At 38.7% G+C, this 18392-nt stretch overlaps 2 protein-coding genes across 3 annotated transcripts in view; one reads left to right on the plus strand and one right to left on the minus strand.

Annotated features, from left to right (window-relative positions):
• LOC125830656 (60S ribosomal protein L7a-2-like) overlaps positions 1 to 18392 on the plus strand; it is a 431324-nt gene that overhangs the window by 277866 nt on the left and 135066 nt on the right. The gene's annotated exons all lie outside the window — the stretch shown is intronic.
• Positions 1681 to 3974, minus strand: LOC125830543 (pentatricopeptide repeat-containing protein At1g56690, mitochondrial-like). The gene has a single exon (XM_049509729.1). The coding sequence runs from the start codon at positions 3960 to 3962 to the stop codon at positions 1848 to 1850; it is 2115 nt and encodes a 704-aa protein (XP_049365686.1). The 5' UTR covers positions 3963 to 3974; the 3' UTR covers positions 1681 to 1847.

The following is an 18392-nucleotide window of genomic DNA, read 5'->3' on the forward strand; positions in this document are numbered from 1 at the left end:
TATATGTGTCAAATCATACTATTTTCCATTCAGGCGACATCCAAACCATACTAAATAGAAAAGATAAAGAAACGAACATAATATTAGTTTTCAATTGACACGGAGCAGAACAATTTATAAAGACATGAATGACACAAGAAAAGATAGAAAGAGCAGGCTCTGATAAAGAAAGAGAAGCCAAATACATGCAACAGAGAAAATAACTTCAAGGATTAGTAAGTGGCAGAACATACTGATGATCCTTACTGCAGCATGACTGATATCCTCTCCTTTGTAAGCTGTCTTGTGTCAAACAGGCACCACGAGTTGTAATCCATAAAAACTTACAACTTTAATAGGAACTCATCTTTGAAGTCATTCCCCAAAGACTGTGAGCAACTGCTACTTTTCTGTTGAAGAAAATATTTGTAACAGTAGTTATCAGAGAATCTGCCAGCGTGCAGCCTATCCATACTATGGAGTCTTGATCCACCTCCACATATACTGCTTCCGGTTTCTGCAACAAAGGATTGAACTAAGCCTTTCTATTTACCACTCACTGAAACTTCTGAAATTAAAATTTCTATTCATCTCGATGTAGCATCTTGAGATTGTGCGATTCTTGAAGATGACTACATTCAGGAAAAAACTCTTCCAATATTGACCCTTCCTGCCATTGCATGTCTTCAGTTTTCTCTATAAATTCCTTCTAAAATATTCTACTAATTGGTTTCCTTAATGCAACTCAGTATGAAGTAGCCACTGGTTTAGTGCACCACTTATTAGTTTTACTTTATTTTATTGCTATCACATTCTTCCGGAATTCATCCCTGCTCATTGTACCTCCTGTGCCATTTGAGGAGCAAACTTTTGTTGCGCATTTCATATTTCTGATTCCCATACCTTCACTTCTTTTTGGACACTATGATCCTGTCGGTCCTACTAAATGCTGAATGCAGTCCTTTCTTCTCAGAATTTCATCCCCATAAAGTCGGGTTTTATTTTATTCAAACCCCGTTTTCAACATTTGCAGATATGGGCAGTAAAGACATCGAGTAGGTAGGGATGCCATACAAAACACTACCTGATCAGTATAAGGCTTGAGGGTAATGTGATCAGAAAGCAATTTTCAAGTGAACTTAGGCAGGACAGTTTACCTTCGCTTGAACTTTTGTTCAGTGTGACTCTGTACTACAAGTGGCTGATGAAGATTACAGTAGCTGCAATAATGCCAACACATTTAAGCATTGCCAAGATGGGAATCAAAATTGTTTTTGATAGATTAGGGTCATTTCAGTTCATCAGCATGGCTGATGCTGCAACGCATAGCAAAAAGGACAAGTTGAGGTATAAGTCATGTCTGTTCAGCATAGTTCAAAAGCTAAGTTCCCAGCCCTAATCCCAGTTCATGCTAATTTTCTGACTGGGTTCATGCTCAGGAAACCAGCTCCAGCAAGTGGAACTCCAGTCCTGAAGGTTGCAAACTTACAATAATGCGTGGCCTGGCTTGGTGCTGAGCATTGTTTAGCATGAGATTAGACATTAAGCTCAAGATTTCTAACCTTCAACCCTTTCATCTCTAAAATTCGAACAAAAATTAGCTCCATCTTAATCTTTGCATTCTTTTATGTTCACAAATGTCTTTTTTGAGTTTACAACACAATCCTCTATACTTGTTCGACAAACACACTAGACACTATATCTCTAGTGATTTGAGATGAAATGCTCATCAATTGTGGGTTTTATGATACTCTTCCACAATCTATTAAATGTGAATGCATACAGTTGAATGCTAATTGAATGCAGTCACCATTGACCACAGCACCAAAGGCGCTTTTTAATGAATTTTGCACAAAGCAACAGAGCAGTCACCAAAAATCCTTGCAAGAACATACCCCATCCTTAAAATGGTGAAATCTGTTGGCATCTCTCAGAATTATCTCTCGTCCTGTGACTTTAGCGATTAACTTAATAGCAGAATGACAGTCACCACAAACTCGAAGATTTTTCATTACTCGTATAGGCATACCTTCAGGCAATTTAAGAAGTCCATAGGCCACAGCTAGTTTCTCACTGTGATAATTCAAGCTATGCAACTTCTCTTCTTCCTCCACATCATGCAAAGCAAAGCTTCCATCAGGAGTATAACCAGCTTCTCTTAACATAGGACTCAACTTTTCTAATATTTTGAGAATTGATTCATGCTCGGGATGGGGCATGCTCTGTCCACCAGTGAACATATGCACTTCTTTGTCTGCCTCAAGCCAACTACAACCAGGTGATTTAACCACTTCCCTAGACTGCATCGACTTCCTAAGTGAAGCAACATCAGCCCACATACCTTTGGATGCATAAATATTAGAAAGTAGGACATAGGGCCCTGAATTTTGGGGTTCAAGCTGTAAAAGTTTCTTTGCAGCAACTTCTGCCAAATCTAGGTTCATATGCATCCTACATGCACCCATTAAAGAACCCCAAATAATTGCATCTGCTTCTACAGTCATTTTGTTGATCATATCCATCGCCTCATTCAATCGACCAGCTCGCCCAAGCATGTCAACCATGCAAGCATAATGTGCAGTTACTGGCTCCATCTGATATTTTGAATTCATGGACTCAAAGATATCTTGCCCTTCTTTCACTTTCCCAGTGTAGCTACATGCAGATAAAACTCCAACAAAGGTAACCTCGTCTGGGGTAATACCTAAAGAACACATTTCTCTGAACACTTCTAGAGCTTCATCTCCTAATCCATGTTGAGCATAACCTGTTATGATAGAATTCCACATGACCACATCTTTTGGAGAAAATCTGTCAAATATTAATTTGGCCTTGACGAAATCACCACATTTGATGTACATCGTAATTAATACAGAAGAGACATACACATCATCATCACAATCGGTTCTGATTAACTGTGCATGTATCTCTCTACCATAATTAAGACTTGCAAGACTAGCACAAATTGAAAGTATGCTTATCAACGAAGGAAAATTTGGCCGAAATCCATCTACTTGCATTCGATGAAACAAATTCAGCGCCTCTAACTCATATCCTTTCCTTTCATAAACCTTGATCATTGCACTCCATGTTGCATCATCCTTCTCCTTCAAAAGATCAAACACCACCCTCGCCTTAGCAACCTCCCCATTCTGTCCTATTCCAAGAATTATGGCATTACAAGCAGGAGTAGTTCTAACAGGCATCACTTCAAAAAGCTTCCACGCCTCTTCAAATCTACCATATTGCACATAGCTTATTATAATTGCAGTCCATGAGATCTCATTCTTCTCAGGCATGACTTCAAAAAGTTTTCTAGCAATATCCAGTTTACCATTTTGGGCATATCCTGATACCATGGCTGTCCAAGACACCACATTCTTTTCCGGCATGCGATCAAAGAGGTCGCGCGCTTCATCCAGCCTACCTTCCTGACAATATCCACATATCATATTAGTCCTCACAACTACATCCTTTACTGGCATCATGTCATAAAGCTTTCTAGCCTCATCAATTTTCCCTTCTTGAATCAACCCACCTAACATCACAGTCCATGACACAACATTCTTTTCAGGCATTTGCCAAAACAGGGCTTCCGCCTCCTCAACAAACCCCTCCTCAACATACCCTCTGACCATAGCAGTCCAAGAAATGACATTTCGTTGGGGCATTTTGTCAAACACTTTCCTTGCTTCCTTCACCATCCTATTCTTTACATAACCTGAGATTAACCCATTCCATGAAACTATGTTTCTCTCAGGCATTTGATCAAACAGACACTGGCCTTCATTGGGTTGGTGATTTTGGAAATACCCAGTGATTATAGAGTTCCAAGAAGTCACATTTTTGTTGGGCATTTCGTCGAACACCCTTCGGGCATTCTGAATTTGGCCCAAACGAGCAAAATGAGAAATCTGAGAATTTGATGCAATTGCGTGAGTGTAACAGTAATTCCGACATTGAACAAAGAATAAGCGGTGCATCTATGAACCAAAGCTTCGTTGCAGTTTTTGTAAGCAGAAAAAAAAAACAGAGTAAAAACTATCGCATTAAGGAGTAGTACTTTAGCCTGGGAAGGTTGTACTTATGGGAATTAAAGTAAGTTTGCACAATAAATGAAATTTTTGGTGCTCTATTTTATTCCCTATTAGTTTTAATGTGTTGCGAGTGAAATTCAAACCATGTACCACACTATTTTAAAAAAAATTATGAATATTGCTAAATAAAAAATTAGTCACTCTTAAAATCTCTTAGTTACATCTCTTAAATAAACTTTCTACTCCATTCCCCATAGTGCATTACTTTGTTGTTATTGTTTTGTAGGTGTTCTTACTTTTAATATAATATAATATAAATAAATATTGATATAAAATATAGAAATATACTAAGTTGGATGTTTTAGCAGGAGTATTAGATTAATTTAACATTCATGTTATGGAGTGTTCTAATTTTAGTGAAATTTTGAGATTGTCAACGTTTGTAAATCAAACTTGAAGTTTTAAGAAGAGAAGAATAAAAAACATAAAAAATGTAGTTTAAAAATGTGAGGAAACCCCTCCATTTCTAGTTAAAAATGTGTAGTATTAGTATGTGCATATTGTTTCTTATCATAAAAATATAGAAGATATACTAAATTGAGTGTTTTAATAATAATAATAATAATAATAATAATAATAATAATAATAATAATAATAATAATAATAATAATAATAATAATAATAATAATATTTTAAAATGTAGTTTAAAAATTTGATGAAGCCCCTCTTTTTAAAGCCAACAAAGGGTAGTGTATGAAAAACTGCTTGTGGTGCCTTATAAAAAAGAAGTTACAACTCTTTAGAAAAGTCACAACCCTTCAGAAAGGTCAAAACTCACCGGAAAAGTCATAACTCTTCGGAAAAGTCACAACCCTTCGAAAAAGTCACAACTCTTCAGAGTCGCAACCCTTCGGAAAAGTCACAACTCTTCGGCACAACTCTTTGGCACAACCCTTCAAAAAGGTCACAACTCATCAGAAAAGTTATACTCTTTGAAAATGTCACAACCCTTCAATGTGAAAAGTTGTCTGCCTTTAATATAATATAATATAATATAATACACATAAATAAATATAATACAATATAAAATATAGAAGATATACTACATTTGGTGTTTTAAGTTGGGGTATTATAATAATTTAACATTTAAGTTATTAGTTCATTCTTTTAAGGTAGTATAGAAGATTAAAAAAAAGAGATAGATATAGAGTGACCTGATTTTAATTTGATATGAAATTTTAAAAAATAAAGAAGACTTTTAATTTAAGGATCATATGTAGAATATATAAAAATGTCTTTTAACTTTGTGGTCTTAAAGATGCGTCCTCACCCCCAAGAAAAAAGAGCATTCTATATTAAACTGAATAAAAATAAAAGTACAACAAATAAATTGAAAATGAAAGAGTACTTATTAAATGTAGTATGGATTCTTCAAACAAGTTTTTGATCAAATACTTTTTCTCCAACAGTTTGAGACTTTTCAGATTCTGAACACTAAGTTGTAGTTTGTGCAGCGAAAAATTATCGAACTTCTTGTCAAGTAAGAGTTGTTGCAAAAGTATATTTTATGGCTATAAAAATGAGTGCATATTAATTATCACGATACTCTTCTCGTTTGAAGTTGAGTTATTTCATTCTCCTATTGTAATGACCCTCCTGGTCATTTTTGTGTTTTGCCTTCTGTGTGTCGTTTAGAGCGTTCTTGTAGCGACACTTGCTGGGACTGACAGTTCGGTCACCTGGTCGTTCGTTTGGTCTTGGTGCGAGTTTTTGTGTTTTGGAGCTTATGAGCCTTGAATGATCATTTTCGATCAAAAGTTCAAGAAGATAACATCGAAATCCATTTTTGAAGATTCCATCAGCTCTGGAAGGGTCATTTTAGGCTAGTAGCATGGTCTGCAAGATTCCCAAGGTTTTTAGTGTGAGTTGGTGCGATTAGGCGTTTTAACTTTAAGTTTAAACCTAAATTTGACATTGGTCAACATTCTGAGTAAACGCGCTCAGATGAGAATTCCATCAGTGCGGTTAGCTCCGGAATGTCAAATTTGGTCTAGATTGACCTTTTTTTTGTGTCTCGGGGTTTTCGATATTTTTCGAAGCTCTTTTGTGATTTTTGACTTAAAATGACATTTGGGTGTGGGGCCAACTTTTTGTCAAGATGAACTCGTATGAAAATTTTGACTGTGCCATTGAGTTTGGAATATCGAATTTGGTATGGTTGCATATCTCGTTTGCGTGCACGGGGTTTCAAATGAGTTCGGAGCACCCCGTCGAAGTTTTTAATTTTGGAAAAAAATTGCAGAAAATCTGCTATATAATGCTGATATATCCGCAAACATTCTCAAACTTAAAACCCTTGTAACTCTCTCATCTTTCATCCAAATTAGACGATTCAAAGTGCGGGAGCTTTGTATTTTTGGTGGCTTCGCTATAGACTGTTCGAAAGTTGTCGGGTGCACGTAGTTCGAGGTAAATTTCGCGATAAACCTGACTATTGTACCCTTTTTCGAGCCTTTGTTTTTGGCATTCTTGTTTTGGTCATATCTCACTCATTTTAGCTCGGTTTTGGGTGATTCGAAGTCCCACGTGTTGAGAATTGCCGTGGCTTGGTCGTTGAGTGTTCAAGGAGTGTTGGGCACCATTAGATCCTTGTAGATTTCGAGTTTAGACTGCTGCAATGTTTTCTTTTATGTTGATTAAAGTGTGGTTTTCTTGCTTGTTGATTTTTGTTGCGTTTTGAGCCCCAAATTGTGTTCCATTTTGGAACACAAGTTTGGGGTACTATTTAGGGTGTCTTGACGGAGTCAAATTCGGACAGTTCGGTGCGGGTCCCACGATTCCTATTTTGACTCCAAAATTGACCCGTTTCCGTTTGTTGTGATTTTAGTGTATAAACGATCGTAATAACGTTGTGACTCTATTTTTTATAGCGGGGCAGCATTTCGAGACCGTTCGAAAAGGGAAAACTCTGAAGAAGTGATGTTGGAGCGCGTGTGATCGGCTTACAGGTAGGCTACGGTTTCCCTCTCTTAGATTGAGCTCGAGAATGTGAATGCATGTTGATTAGTTAGGATTTGGGTTAGATAGTTACTGAATCATGCATAGGTGTTTAGAAAACATGTTTTTGGCCTATTTCGAGAATTATCGGGTAACTGTGAGTATGCTTTGTGTTATTAATTGACCCTCCTCCCTATGTGGAGTGCTTGCATGCTTAATTACTATTTATTTGAAGCATGTTGGGCTTAGTTTAGGTTTGACTAGGGCTTGCCTTAGAAATATATGTCAGATTCGAAAGCCTTAGTTTTGCCCCGACGTCGCTCGACCGACTTATATCCCTATAGACTGGTGTAGCAGACTTGAGTCTGATAGTTTGGGCCTTAGTTAGGTGATACGCTTGCTCTGATGATAGCTATCCTTATTTCCACCGATGTTACTGTTTCACGAGTTACGTCGGCGACACTAGTTCTGCTTCGCGATTTGAATTTGATTTTCGATTTGGTTCCAAGGACTTACATTGATTGGCTAAGTATGGACGGCGTTCCACGAACATTTATGAGTGTGGATCGATTAAGACTCTTTCAGCAGCTACATTGGTACCTTTATGAAGCATCCAGTTTAAGGTCCGACCTCTATTGCCCAGATACTTATATGGAACATCCGGTTAGAGTTCCGGCCTCTATTGCCCAGCTACTTATATAGAGCATCCGGTTAGAGTTCCGGCCTCTATTGCCCAGATACTTATACAGAGCATCCGGTTAGAGTTCCGGCCTCAGATACTTGATACTTGTGATTGGTTACTTGGGTACTTCTGGTGAGCATTCGGTTCGAGGTTCGACCTCCGTACTGTAAGATTCTACTAATTGGGGTTGAGGTTCTGGTTCAATGTTCTCCGTTCTTGGGTTTTTATATGCAATTCCTTTTAGTTATAGTTATTCTGTGTACTGGTCAAGCTTATGGGGGTCCGTTCGGGTTTTTATTTAACTTGCGCACGAGTGTACCTTCTGGGCTTATGAGGGTCCAGTTAGGTGTAGTTAGCTTATAGATTACTTTATTTAGTTCTCTCTACACTCGTGTGCATTCCATTGTTACTTAGATTTTCGTTCGTGACCTCTGTTTGTGTTATTCCTTCTTTTCATATTGTCTTTACTTTTCAAGTTTAGTCGGCCTATGATGCCTACTGGGTACCTGTTGTTTTGGTACTCATGCTACTCTCTGCATCTATTTCGTGATACAGGTCCGAGCACCAGTGGCCAGCGTTGATCCAGTTTGAAGTAGTCTGATCTGGAGACGGGGGTGAGCACACGACGTTTTGTACTATTTCAGTCTCCATCTGTGTATATAGACTTGTCTTTTATCTTTCGAGACAGTCCAGTCTCTGTGGTCCACTTTTGGGACTTGTACTCGTTTTGTTAGTAGCTCTGTACTAGTGACTTCCAAGTTCTTGGAGGGATTTTTATTTGTATATATGTTTTGGTTTGCTTGCGCCTGTTTATGTTGTTATCTTGAATTTTGCCTACTCTTGTTTAGTTGCTGTCCTCAGACCCATTATTTGTTGTTCCGATTTACGGGTTGGCTTACCTACTGGTGGGTTATAGTAGGTGCCATCATGATTCGAAGAATCGGGTCGTGACAAGTTGGTATCAGAGCCTCAGGTTCACCGGTCTCACTTGTACATAGCTAACGTCTAGTAGAGTCTTGCGGATCGATGTGGAGACATCCGTAACTTATCTTCGAGAGGCTACATGATGTCTTTAGGAAGATTTACTCTTTTGTTTCACTTTTGTGCAACGTGTGTCTTATTGGTTTGTTGAAATCTCACTTGTTTCACTCTTTCGCAGGATGGCTCGCACGCGAGGTGGCACCGCCGGGGGTGATTCACCCGGGCCTGCAGACAGAGGCCCAGCCTGGGGTAGACGCCGACCCCAAGATCGAGGCAGGGCCGCAGCACCGGCCCGAGATAGGGAGGAGGAGTCCCAAGCAGCATATGTACCTCCACATTCAGTGGGGCCGAGATCAGCCCAGCCACCACCCGCACCAGCTGCAACTCCTGATCTTCATGCCTTGCTGACTCAGATATTAGTAGCTATTAGGGAGATGCGTCAGGCACCAGCACCAGTCCTAGCTCCAGCGCCGCAGGGTCAGCTTGCAGCAGTGACACTAGAGGTTCAGCCGCCACCAGTTCATGTGACCGCCCTGTCAGACTTAAAGGACAAGGAGATGCCACTGCGCGAGCAGAAGATGCTCTGGGTATTCCAGAGGTTGGCACCGCCGATATTCTCAGGGGCGATTTGGGAGGATGCCTACGTGTTCCAGCTCACTTGCGAGGAGCAGCTACAGTCATTAGGCCTTTTGGAGTCGAGAGGAGCCGACTTCACCACTCATCAGATACGTGGGCCAGCCAGGCAGTGGTGGCGCACGTATCGAGAGTCCAGGCTAGTTGAATCGCCTCATATATCTTGTAGTGAGTTCTCAAAGGCTTTCTTGGCCCGGTTCATGCCATGGAACATCAGGGATAGGCTTCGTGATCAGTTCTCTAGATTTGAGCAGGGCCCTATGACCGTCTCAGAGTACGAGACAAGGTTTCATGAGTTATCTCGACATGCTACCATGATCCTGCCCAGGGAGGAGAAGAGAGTTCGTTGTTTTGTACATGGGTTGCGGTATCGTCTGTGGGTTGACATATAGCATTTGGTTTCGGCTGGCTGTTCATTTCTTGATGTGGTCGACCATGCCCGATCCATGAAGCATATTCATCGCGAGGCCCAAGGGGACAGCGATAAGAGGGCACACTACTAGCTCAGCTACAACGGGTCCCAAACTAGAGGGAAAGACTCCTATGATAGGCCCCGCCAGAGGTTCCAGCAGGGTCAGTCAAGTCGGCATGTTTAGGCGGCATTACCTGCTTCTGAGGAAGGCCAGCATCAGCAGGGTGGTCCTAGTACGGGCTAGAGTTCGAGGGGATCAGATTCCCTCCCTTACTACCGTGATCAGGTTGCTTCAAGGTGTTCAGCTTCGGGGTGTTTTGATTGCGGTGTGCTTGACCATTGGTCCAGAGTGTGCCCCCGGCGAGGGCGAGGGGCGATTGTACCAGTTCCCATTGCACCTAGACCAGTTTCAGCAGCGCCCCCTCCAACTAGAGGTGGTGGTCAGGACCAGGATCGTCGGGACAGCCGACAAAGTACCATAGGCGGAGCTCGGAGAGGCAGGTTAGGTGGTAGATCAGATGCATCAGACAGAGGTACTCAGGGCCATTTCTATGCATCCCCGGCGAGGGCGGCGACTGAGGCATTTGACGATGTCATCACAGGTACGTTTTTATTATGCTATCAGCCTGCTACAGTATTATTTGATCCCGGATCCACATTCTCGTATGTATCTATTTATTTTGCTCCCCGATTGGGTATGAGGTCTGAGTCTTTGGCAGAGCCGGTTCATGTTTCGACCCCGGTGGGTGAGTCCTTAGTAGTGGATCAGGTATTGCGATCTTGCTTAGTGACTATCCAGAGTTATGATACTAGAGTTGATCTTATTCTGCTAGATATGGTTGATTTTGATGTGATTCTGGGCATGGACTGGTTATCCCCCTACCATGCGGTCTTGGATTGCTACGCCAAGACCGTTACTTTATCCATGCCTGACATTCCCCCAGTGTTGTGGCAGGGTGCTTATAGTCACACATCGACGAAGATCATCTCTTTTATACGGGCTAGACGGTTGGTTGCTTTTAGGTGTTTAACTTATTTGGCCTATGTGCTAGATGTGAGTAGGGAGGGTCCTTCAGTTGACTCATTTCCTGTGGTTAGAGAGTTTGCAGATGTGTTCCCTACAGACCTACCTGACTTACCCCCATAGCATGAGATTGATTTTGCCATATATTTGGAGCCCGACACCCGTCCCATTTCTATTCCGCTTTACCGGATGGCTCCTGCAGAGCTCAAGGAGCTCAGTGTTCAGTTAGAGGATCTCTTAGGTAAGGGGTTCATCCGTCCGAATGTGTCACCTTAGGGTGCTCATGTTCTGTTTGTGAAGAAGAATGACAGGACTCTGAAGATGTGCATTAACTACATGTAGCTGAACAAGGTGACGGTGAAGAACCGTTACCCCATGCCTCGTATTTAAGATTTGTTTGATCACCTTCAGGGTGCCGCCGTGTTTTCTAGGATTGATTTGAGGTCCGGGTACCATCAGCTGAAGATTAGGGTAGCAGACATCCTTAAGACTGCATTTAGGACCCGTTTTGGCCATTATGAGTTCTTGGTGATGTCATTTGGGTTGACTAATTCCCCTGCTGCCTTCATGGATTTGATGACACGTGTGTTTAGGCCATACCTTGATTTATTTGTTATCGTCTTCATTGATGAAATACCGATATATTCGCGGAGCCGGAGTGAGCATGAGTAGCATTTGAGGATAGTGCTCCAGACTTTGAGAGATCAGCGACTTTATGCCAAGTTCTCAAAGTTTGAGTTTTGGCTTGAGTCTGTAGCATTCTTGGGGCACGTGGTCTCCAAGGAAGATATTGGGGTTGATTCGGCGATGATTGAGGCTATTCGTGATTGTGATAGGCCCACTTCTGTTACTAAGGTTCGTAGTTTCGTTGGGTTAGCGAGTTATTACAGACGCTTTGTTGAGGGCTTTTCTACTATTGCAGTCTCATTGACTCGTATTGATGTTCCCTTTGTTTGGTCAGAGGAGTGTGAGACGAGCTTTTTGAGGCTCAAGGAGTTATTGACCACCGCTCCTATATTGACTCTTCTAGTTGAGGGCGAGGGCTTCACAGTTTATTGTGACGCATTCGGCGTTGGTTTGGGTTGTGTATAGATGCAGCAGGGCCGGGTTATTACTTATGCGTTGAGGTAGCTTAAGATCTATGAGCGCAACTACCCCACTCATGACTTGGAGTTGGCGCTGGTAGTTTTCCCACTTAAGATTTGGAGGCACTACTTGTATGGAGTTTGATGTGAGATCTATACCGATCACATGAGTCTTCAATACATCATGAGCCAGATGGACCTTAATTCGAGGCAGCATAGCTGGATTGAGCTCCTGAAGGACTACGATCTCTCTATTCTCTATCATTTGGGCAAGGCGAATGTGGTAGCGGACGCCTTGAGCCGGAAGGCGGTGAGTAGGGGTAGTCTAGCCTTCTTATCTGTTAAGGAGCGAGCCTTAGCTTTGGACATTAAGTTCTTAGCTAATAGCATGGTTCGGTTGGATATCTCAGATTCTAGACGCGTCTTGGCCTATATGAGAGCTCAGTCTTCTTTACTTGATACGATTCGTGGCTGCCAGTTTGAAGATGAGGCCTTGGTGGCCCTTAGAGTTTAAGTGTTAGCGGGTGATGGTGGTCAGACTACCTTAGATCCGGTTTAAGGTCTGACCTCTATTGCCCAGATACTTATATAGAGCATCCGGTTAGAGTTCCGGCCTCTATTGCCCAGATACCTATACAGAGCATCCGGTTAGAGTTCCGGCCTCAGATACTTGATACTTGTGATTGGTTACTTGGGTATTTCTGGTGAGCATCCAATTCGAGGTCCGGCCTCCGTACTGTCAGATTCTACTAATTGGGGTTGAGGTTCTGGTTTGATGTTCTCCGTTCTTGGGTTCTTATATGCAATTCCCTTTAGTTACAATTATTCTGTGTACTCGTCGGGCTTATGGGGGTTCGTTCGGGTTTTTATTTGACTTGCACACGAGTGGGCTTATGGGGTCCAGTTTTTATTTGACTTGCACACGAGTGGGCTTATGGGGTCCAGTTAGGTGTAGTTAGCTTATAGATTACTTTAGTTAGTTCTTTCTACACTCGTGTGCATTCCATTGTTACTTAGATTTCCGTTCGTGACCTCTGTTTGTGTTATTCCTTCTTTTCATATTGCCTTTACTTTTCAAGTTTAGTCGCCCTATGATGCCTACTGGGTACCTGCTGTTTTGGTACTCATGCTACGCTCTGCATCTGTTTCGTGATACAGGTCCGAGCACCAGTGGCCAGCGTTGATCCAGTTTGAAGTAGTCTGATCCGGAGACGGGGGTGAGCACGCGGTGTTTTGTACTATCTCAGTCTCCATCTGTGTATATAGACTTGTCTTTTACCTTTCGAGATAGTCCAGTCTCTGTGGTCCACTTTTGGGACTTGTACTCGTTTTGTTAGTAGCTCTGTACTAGTGACTTCCAGGTTCTGGGAGGGATCTTTATTTGTATATATGTTTTGGTTTGCTTTCGCCTGTTTATGTTGTTATCTTAAATTTTGCCTACTCTTGTTTAATTTCTGCCCTCAGACCCATTACTTGTCGTTCCGGGTTACGGGTTGGCTTACCTACTGGTGGGTTATAGTAGGTGCCATCATGATTCGAGTAATCGGGTCGTGACATTGTTGCATCAATTTTTATTGATCTATCTAATTTACCCACAACAAAGTATTGTAATTGTATAATTGAACAACTCTCAGAATCTTCCTTGTTTTAAGTAGAAGAATAGAAAACTTACAAAATTCGTAGTTTAAAAGTGTAAGAAACACCCTCTATTTATAGACAACAAAGGATAGTATGAAAATGTGTTTATCGTGTCTTTTCAGATAAGTCACAACCCTTTAGAAAAATCACAACTTTTCGGGAATGTCATAACTCATCGAAAAAGTCACAACTCTATAAAAAAAAGTCACAACCTTTCGGAAAAGTCACTACCCATCAATATTAAAAGGTGTCTACTTTTAATATAATATAGTGTATATAAATATAATATTAAATATAGAATATATAATAAATTGGGTATTTTAAGTTGGGGGTATTATAGTAATTTAACATTCAAGTTAGAGAGTTAATGTTTTTAAGGTAATATAGATTAGTTTTAAATCAAAGTTTATAGTTGGACACTTTTCTAGGTGGACGTTCAGTTTTTCGGGTTCGGTTCTTCGGTTTTAGAAAAGTGTACACCGTATATCAAATCAAACTAATTTGGTTCAATTCGGTTTTTTCTACTTCGATTCAATTTAGTTCGGTATTTTTTAAATCGATTTTTCGGTGTGAATGAAAATTAATATAAGGACAAAGTATAAAATACTTAAAGATTTAAAACTATGCTAAAGAATGATGTGTCTCACTGTGAAACACTTTTTGTGCTAACTAAAAGACTATATTGGTCTTTATCAAGAACATTGTGCCTCCAACTACTTCTCGAGAAAAACAAATACGAACACGGGTTCCTTTACATAATGTACATTGATAAAAATATGTTTGAATTCCTCTTGAAAATTAATATTTGAAGTTAACTATTGAATTGTACATTTATTGCTACTTTGATTTGTTCATAATGACTTAATTGTTAGTTAAATTTTTATTTTTAGTTAAGAGAATGACTAATATATATAATTTTTTAAAAGTTCGGTTCTTCGGTGCACCGGAGCTTTGAGACCCTTACACCGAACACCAAATCAAAAAAACATCACAGACACCGAACCGAAAAACCAAATTAGCTTGGTTCGGTTCGGTTCGGTTTTTCGATTTTCCGGTATTTATGCCCATCCCTACTCATTAGTATGAAGTATTTTATATCTTTTAGAATTTATCTATCCATTTGTAACTTTTTTAAAAAAAAATCTTGAGTTGAATTTCAAATTGTATTTATAAAAGTTAAATAACAATATGTTAAAATAATTGAGGTTAAGGAGGTCAAATTGGACGGGTCATAACCCAACCTATTTTTCACCCACTAGTCCAAAGTAAACTTGGGCGGATCATGACCTAATCCAATTTTTTTTTCAAACCATTTTAATATCTTCAATCTTAACTCATTCTACCCACTTGACACTCCTAAAATAAATAATTGAATTCTTTAATTTATTTTACAATGATTCATATAACAAAAGAAAATTACAATGAATCATACACATACTTTATACTTTATATGTAATGATTTATCTTTTATATAATTCAATAAATATGATACATAATTTAATAAGATACAATGATTTTATTGTATTCATGGCACTTTATGTATAATAATTTTTTTAACGGTAAATTCAATAAATATGATGTATAAATTAGTAAGATACTTATAGAATCTCAAAAGACTCTTTAAATTAATAAATATTAATTTATCAATTAAATAATACTATAGAAATCTCACGTCTAGGATTAGAGAAATCAAGGATTGTATTGATAAAAATAATATTGAGTTACAACCTCCTTATATAGGAGAGAATTGTAGAGTCCTAAGTTAACTATACTTAGAGTCCTACTACAATACTTATTACTTACTATATAATAATAATAATGCAAATATAAATAACCTAATCCTAGTTGTACTATAATCCTAATTATAATCTAATCCTAGTCGTACTGTAGTCCTAATTAATATAAGTAGTCTAATCGTAGTGCGACTCTAATTCTACAGCAGTGTTGTAAACTCGTCAGTCAGCTTCATTGGACCTGTTCCTTTGACATGTTCCAATCGTTAACTTCCTTTTTCATCAACACTTGCTGTAGACACGTCAGTTAGCTGCGTTGGACCTGTTCCTATTACATGTTCCAATCGTCAGTTTCCTTCTTTTTCAACACTTCCCCTAAAGCTAGTGAGTAGAGGAATGATTACTCCTAGCTTGATTCGAATACGCAACAAAAAAAAACTTTGAATACCCAGCAAAAACTTATTTTTGTCAATGCTTCGGTATGAATGTGATGTCTGTTTCTCTGGAGTTGATGTTGTTGTTTCTTCTTCCCCTGCCTTTTTGGGCAGAGAATACCATGTTATAGGTTTGTTGTGACACCTTTTCTTCATCTTCCTTGATATCAAAACTCGTGAGAGTATAAACAAATTGATTAAGGGTGGAATATGGTGTCTTACCTAATATGACAAAGGTCTTGTATTTGAGACCTAAACCTTTAGCAAAATTAATTATTTTTGTTGTTTGAATATAAGCTTTTTCCAATCATTCCCACACCTCCTTAGTAGTTGAGTAGCCCACAGTTAGGTACATGTTTTCTTCGGTCAAGGTGCCTGAGATCCAACTCCTTAACAACATATCTTTCTCCTTCCAATCATCTATGGTGCCACTATCTTTTGCGTCTTTCTCAACCGCTACAACTTTTCCAACAGTCTGTTAAGGGGAACAACTACTTTTACTTGGTTCATTCTCTGTGATTTGAATCAATTGGGATATGTGTGTCCTCTTTATGAGGTAGTTTGCTGACTTAAGTTTAATGGAGCAAGCGACAATGAGTTGGTGAAGTAAGGAGGTCGACATATTTTTGGTAGAAGTGGTCATTGCAACGTGTTTTTTTTTTTATCAATACTCAGAGAGCGGAGGAACTTTTATGCTCTGATACCATGTAAAATCTCACATCTAGAATTAGAGAAATCAAGGATTGTATTGATAAAAATAATGTTGAGTTACAACCTCCTTATATAGGAAAAAATTGTAGAGTCCTAAGTTAACTATACTTAGAGTCCTACTACAATACCTATTACTACTATATAATAATAATAATAATGCAAATATAAATAATCTAATCCTAGTTGTACTATAATCCTAATCATAATCTAATCCTAGTCGTAATATAATACTAATTAATATAAGTAATCTAATCCTAGTGCGACTCTGATTCTACAACAGTGTTGTAAACTCGTCAGTCATCTTCGTTGGACCTGTTCCAATCGTTAGTCATCTTCGTTGGACCTGTTCCAATCGTCAGCTTCCTTCTTCATCAACACTTGTTGTAGACACGTCAGTCAACTGCATTGGACCTGTTCCTTTTACATGTTCCAATCGTCAGCTTCTTTCTTCTTCAACAAATACATCTACAAAATAATAATATTTTGTAGTTTCATCTATGTTAATTTAGTAAGATTTTATTGTAGGTATATTTTGAATGATGCCTTCAGATATTCTACTTAATCCGATTGATCCTAGTGTGCTCACGCTCCAACACATGTCCACACATAGTCATAGATCACATTATATCTGTGAGAATGATCATGGTATAATAATGTAGCTGCTCAGATAGTTTTTTATTGGGCAACACATGCTAGATCATCCGCCCCACAATTGCATCCTCCAATACTTGTATAGATCAATATTTAGGGGTTGCATGCAGTTAGTAAGATGACATATGATTGAGCATATCTTTCACTCCTGTAGCGATAAGGCGACCATTACGCTATACGTCGAGATCATGTACGTGCTTCTGGTGGATGAAACGGTAGTGCATTCTATAGTTCAACAACGACATACACATGTTTAGTGAAAGGATGAGATGGAGCGTCTGACTGACTTTTGACCCAAGAATACTCAATTGAAAGTTGGCAAGTTGAAGTTAAGTGTTATTCGTGACCATCTAGACGGATTAGAAAATCTTATTGATGATCATCCCGACAAGGAGGTGCATAAGAGATATCACCTATACATCTTATGGATGATCGATGGTATCATCTTCTCCAATATTTCAGATCTCAAGATTAATTTGGAGTTTCTTCCACTGATAGAGGATGTAGACAAGACTACAATTGGGGATCCTGTCGCACTATATTTTATAGTTGAGGAAAGCTTATATTTCTCTTTTATCTTAGAACTTTTATATTTTATAGTTGATGGAAGTTTATATTTCACTTTATCTTAGATAAGTGAGAACTTTATTTTTCCGCTTCTTCTATTAATGAAGTGACCTAGGAGAAGGGGACGAACTAAAAAAAAGTATATAGTAATTTTCGATGGCAGAGGTAGAGAAAATGATCGAAATAATCCTTAATATATGTATAATGTTTTATTTTGGTCCTTAATGTATTTTACTTGATTGAAATTGTCCTTAATATATAGTTAATGTGTTCATTTTAGTCCTTAATGTTTTTCACTTGATTGAAACGATCTTTAATGTATAACAAAAGGGGTTCATTTTGGTCATTTATCCTAAACTTACAAAATTTATTTAAAAAATGTTAATTTTGATTATGGACACCATGATGCTAACACTATTTTCATTATTTTCTTTAATAATTTTTTTTTCTTTTGCTTAAAACAGAAATAAGTTGAAATTAAGGGGGTCAAATTGGGCAGATAACTTTTAAAAAAAATAATTTCTTGATTTAAAATTCAAATTGTGGTTATAAAAATTACTAAATAACAATATGTTAAAATGATTGAGATAAATGGGGTCAAATTGGGCTGGTTATAAGTCGTTCCGTTTTTAACCAATTTGAGCCCAAAGTAAACTTGAGCGGGTCACTACCTAACCCAATTTTATTTCAACTCATTTTAATATAGAAAATTACAACTCAATCCGCTCATTTGATACCTCTATAATAAATCATTGAATTAATTTTACAATGAATCATAAATATACGAATTAGCAAAATTGACTTGCACAACTAAAAGTTTAATTGATT

Source organism: Solanum verrucosum, unplaced genomic scaffold, assembly GCF_900185275.1.
Source record: "Solanum verrucosum unplaced genomic scaffold, falcon-dt-bn FXZP01000102.1, whole genome shotgun sequence".
NCBI classification, from domain to species: Eukaryota; Viridiplantae; Streptophyta; class Magnoliopsida; order Solanales; family Solanaceae; genus Solanum; species Solanum verrucosum.

Excerpts from the sequence above, each read along its gene's own strand:
- LOC125830543 (XM_049509729.1), bottom strand. The coding sequence starts at position 3,962 with ATGCACCGCTTATTCTTTGTTCAATGTCGGAATTACTGTTACACTCAC.